The sequence below is a fragment of the Mus caroli genome, chromosome 13 (assembly GCF_900094665.2).
Source record: "Mus caroli chromosome 13, CAROLI_EIJ_v1.1, whole genome shotgun sequence".
NCBI lineage: Eukaryota > Metazoa > Chordata > Mammalia > Rodentia > Muridae > Mus > Mus caroli.
In genome coordinates, this window is record NC_034582.1 from 37,429,428 (window position 1) to 37,434,542 (window position 5,115).

A 5,115-nucleotide genomic window follows, 5' to 3' on the forward strand; every position below is an offset into this window, starting at 1 on the left:
GCAGCTCTCCAAACCATTGTTCTTCCGAGTGTGAACACAGTGCCGTTTCAGGCTCCGAGGCTCCCCGATATGGCTTCTGCAGACTGCCCTGCACATACTGTGCACCCCCAGGCCCTGGCTAAAGATCTTCAGGCAGAAATTTCAAGTTCCAGCTCTNCGGACACATTTCCTCCTCAACAACTTTTTGGTGCCCATTTATTAAACAAAACCAATACACCCCTTAGTCACCAAAACACACCACTGCCTCTGCCAGTGTCTGCACAGGGTGGCAAACCAGATGCAGCACCCACTGCATGTGTGTCTTCGACAGGGGATGGTAGCTTTGCTCCCAAGTACCAGCTTCAGTGTCAGGCCTTCACTTCAGGCCAGGGCTGCTCTGCTCCTNCTCTGCGTTCTTCACCTAATCAAGTTCTTCCAGGTCAAGCTGGAGCAGATCCGTGCCCAGCGTCAGAAGCACCGTCAGCCAAAGCAGCAGATCCCGTGGCTAAACCCTGCCCTCTGCCGCCGCTGGAGCTCGGGCTCCCGAGGGATGAGGGGCTGCAGAAGCAGCTGCCCTCCTTTGTGCTGCCTGTGCCCCAAAAGAGGAATGTGACAGTGGACTGTTTCACTCCTGTCACATCTCTGCCACAGATCTTAGTGACCCAGGATCTGTCCAACATGCCAATTTGCCAAACTAATCAAAGTCTAGTGCCAGTCAGCGAAGAACAAAATTCCATGCCAAAATCACAGAACTATCTCCAAAATGCATTGCCAACACCAGAGAAGGATCTTGCATGCAAAACTGTTCTCCCAGAGATGGGCCAAAATGTTCCAGTTTCAGAATCCTCGCCGACGGTTCAGAAGGCGTCTGTTGGTAGACTCTCCCCACAACAAGAATCCTCAGCCTCGAGTAAAAGGATGCTTTCCCCAGCAAATAGTTTAGACATTGCCATGGAAAAGCATCAGAAGCGGGCTAAAGATGAGAACGGAGCTGTTTGTAGCACAAACATAAGACCGCTGGAGCTGNCAAGCTCAAGAGCTAATGAGAGCCATAAACAAAAGAAGCCAGTTCTGGTAAGGCAGCTCTGTACTACAGAGCCCCTTGAAGGAGCGGCACTGGAACAGGATGCTTGCTCTGCCTCTGGAAGGAGCAGCAATAATGCTGCTAATTTGACTCAAGTTTTACCAACTGATAATCTGTCATCCAGACCCTCTACGTTTNCAGTCACAGACCATGTCAATGAATTGCAGGAGTTTAAAAACACCAAGTTGTCCACNTCTCTGACTCCTACAGTGGGAAGTTTCCCTGCTCCATCGGAAAGTGCCTGTGTTTTGCCTTTGAAGTCTATAGACAACAACCAGGAAAAGGGGTTGCCAGGGGTTAGAAATGAAGAGAACAAGGTCATCNAAGGGCAGAGGCAGCCTGTAGTGTCTGGTCTTTCATTGGTGAGCAGCTCAGACACTCAACAGCCGTCATTCCCCAGCCTCAAGACTGCAACCAGCTTTACATGGTGTTACCTGCTGAGACAGAAGGCATTGCCGTTGGCTCAGAATGACCAGAAAACTTCAGCCTATACAGGGTGGACNGTAAGCTCCAGTAACCCAAATCCACTTGGTTTGCCTACAAAAGTTGCTCTTTCTCTTCTTAATTCTAAACAGAAGACTGGAAAGTCACTGTATTGCCAAGCAATAACCACCCATTCAAAATCAGATTTAGNGGTCTATTCAAGCAAGTGGAAAAACAACTTAAGCAAGGTACTTGAGATATAATTCATCTTTAGTGGTGTTTGTGCAAATTAGTTTCAACAAGTCTCAACACCTTTAAGTATCTTACTTACAATAAGTATTTTAATTGTGAGTGACAGGTTGTACTATGTGATTATTAGATGGGAGGTGACATTTTCCCCAGCAGTCCCACTGACTGGGAAGAGTCACCTACAATTCTGGCAGTGATTCTGTCTAAATATTTTGCAAGCAATGACTTCTGCAGGGCACTGATTGTTAGTTTGTTCGTGCTTTTCCCTTCAGCTGACTCTGCTCAGGGGATGCTAGCACTTTGATTTTTCTTGTCACTGAGGAGTTATTAGTTGAGAGAAGATCATGGCTATAGTCTCTCAAGGCTCATTTGGGAAAGCCAGCATGTAGATTTCCAGAGGTGATTGTATTCTGCTGTGTACTGTACAAAGAATCAGTAACATTTGTCCTGTGCCTCCTGCAGACTGGTTTGTTCTTGCCATGCCCATTGTAATATTCTGAGTGACCCTCTGAGAGCCACTGGCTACCGACAGAAAGGTGCATGAAAGAGCTCATTCCATTAGTAGCTGATTTGGTCAAGATTTGTGGGATAATTTAAGGTCACGACATTGTAATTTGTGGAATTCTCTTTAGATTTGTTGGCTTTATAAACTAGGGGAAATCATTTAGACAATCAAATAAATAAGGGCATTATTTTAGGCTCTGTTCATTCAGAATTATTGATTAGCTTTTTGATGTCTGCAGGTTCACAAGCACATAGTTCTGATCCAGAGGCATTTATGGATCTAACCACATGAAATATTGTGGGACTAGCATTACAGTGGGGGTCTGCAAGGCTCTAACATGGCTGTTCTGTGGCGCTTCGGATACGGGAAGGCACTCCACAGTGGTAGTCAGCAGAGTCAGTGGTGATAATAGCAATAACAGATATTTTAGATAAATGAATTTTCTTTAAATTGGTAGATCTTTAAATCACATAAAAATAAGAAAAACTGGGTTTAATTAAGAAGACTACAAGGACTCTGGCAGAGACAGAAGGTTTTGTAAGGAGTTAGAAGTTGGCAACCCGAGTGACCTGGTGGTGGAGAACCTGTGTCAGGGAAGAAAGGGGAATCCAACGACATGGGAATTTTGTTATTTCTAACTTCCCAGACCCCAGGACTCCTAAATTGGTTGGGCCATGCCTCCTCATGAGAACATAAGGAGATGCTGGTTTATATCCCTAATTTTCCTATAAACATGGGTCTCCCAGACTGCAAATGTAACTCAGTGCTAAGCATATGAGGGTCTTCCCTTCCATCCTCAGAACCCAAGGAGAAAGTTAAAAAGCCTTAAGTATTGAGTGCAAGTACCGGGTGCCATGGAAGAAGCCCTGGCAGTACTGAGTACTGGTGCTGTATACTCAGCTTCAGCAGTCAGGAGAGGGCTGCAGGTGGAAGGTCTGTCCAGGAGTTTGTCAGCATGCAGGAATGACTGAGACTGCTCAGAGGGAGGAGAATGGGGAGAGGATGGAGGAGTCTACTTGGGATACAGAAAGAAATTCTTCCTAGAAGGAGGAGAGCCCCAGTAGCAACATAGTAGCAAGCACAACTCAGAAGGTCTTGGCTCAAGAGTTGTTAAGATTAGTGCTGTCATATAAAAATGAGGTGAGTCTCTGCTCTGCTCATTTTATCACTGGAGACTTGAATCCATGAACAAGTGGCTTAGGAGGATGGGACACCTAGCAGACTGTTGTCTATAACCCATATGGGAATAAATCCATGGCTCAGAATGGAAAGGAGCAGGAAGACAGTCTACTGTTAAAACAAGACGCAGGCAATCTGCCCTATACAGATGATGCGGTGGAGCGGGTGAACTCGTGGGGACTGCCCAATGCTCATTTGAGGCCTTTAACTCCCAAGTAGAAGCCAGATCTGATGGTAGCAAAGTGAGCGAAAGATCCAGAGAGTGAGGGCTAGGCATGCTCTTGGATTAAGAGCTTGCTGAACATCTGTAGGTTCTAGGTCCCATCTCTTAAATGCTGCCCACGCCTCCAAAAAAGGTAATGCAAATTTGATTTTTTTTTGGAAAGGAGATAAGAATGCCATTGTTAGGTAGTGAAGTCTGTGCCAGGAGTGTGTGTTCTATGTGGGGAATCTGGTCGGCTTGCCTCCTAGGGACTGGGAGGGAACAGGCGGACTGGTCAGAAATCACCATTCTCCCTTCTGTGGAACTGGCCAGCAGCCTTTGCTTACCACGATGTAGCCACGACTGGGCTCCTGTCCTTTTCCAGGGGACATAGCCACTCCTTCCATGGTGCTCATTCTCTGGTCTCAGGAAGTCACTTGAGTCTGGTTGAGTCCCACTGTGGGAAAGGAGCTCTTCCTGTGCCCCATGTGGAGACCCTGGCAGGAGCTGTAGCCTTGGCTGTTAACACTTGGCTTTGACAAAGTGGACAGCCCTATAAAGTCTTGAATACATCTCTAAGGCAGTATTTACTCTAAGATTGCTATGTATGCTTTCTTGTTCTGCTATCTGTTACCTTTTCCCAAAGATTTTATCATTGTCAGCCCAAACTCTGTTTGACTTCACCTAACTTTTTATGCTAGCCAGTATTTGAGTTTTGAAAACTATTCTAGAGAGAGATACTATGTTCTGCTTCAGAGTAATGGGGGAGGGGCAAGCTGGGGCTTCTGCTTCACCTTGGTGACTCTCCCAAGTTGAAGGGGCTTTGGTGGTGTCTTTGAGGGACCTGAAACTGTATTGTTCTTTCTTCAAGGAAATAACTCTTTAAGAAGTAGAGTTAACCTATGGCACAGTTGGCCAGTAAAACATAAAGACTGCTTAGTCTGATAAAGAAGGATTTCGGTTAAGTTCCTGGACTCCCAGGAAAGGTGGTTCACTTGAGGCATAAGGTGGGAGACTGGAGGCAAGAGAGCAGACTCTGCTACCTCTGTGGCTCCATTTCATTGAGCTAAGCTCTGGTCTGTACTTTGTTATGTTAATTACTAGTGAAACATTATAGCATTTATGTGTCCAGTTTAATGAAATTAGTTTTCTTTTTGTGTTTTCCTTTCAGAGAGCATTAGGTAATCAAAAGGCCACAGTAGTTGAATTCAGCAATAAAGATGACTCTGAAATTAACAGTGAGCAAGATAAAGAAAATTCCTTAATCAAAAGTGAACCAAGAAGAATTAAAATATTTGACGGAGGATACAAGTCAAATGAGGATTACATGTATGTGCGAGGCAGGGGAAGAGGGAAGTACATTTGTGCAGAGTGTGGAATACGCTGTAAGAAGCCTAGTATGTTAAAGAAGCACATCCGAACCCACACAGACGTGCGCCCCTACCACTGCTCCTACTGCAACTTCTCCTTCAAGACGAAAGGTAAGAGATGCAC

The 5,115-nt window shown here is 45.6% G+C and overlaps 1 protein-coding gene across 1 annotated transcript in view; it reads left to right on the forward strand.

Moving 5' to 3' along the window:
• Hivep1 (human immunodeficiency virus type I enhancer binding protein 1) overlaps positions 1-5,115 on the forward strand; it is a 130,217-nt gene that overhangs the window by 102,426 nt on the left and 22,676 nt on the right. The window contains exons 5-6 of the mRNA XM_029468595.1: positions 5-1,734; positions 4,793-5,102. Of these exons, the coding sequence (XP_029324455.1) occupies positions 5-1,734; positions 4,793-5,102 (2,040 nt within the window). The remainder of the gene's footprint in view (positions 1-4; positions 1,735-4,792; positions 5,103-5,115) is intronic.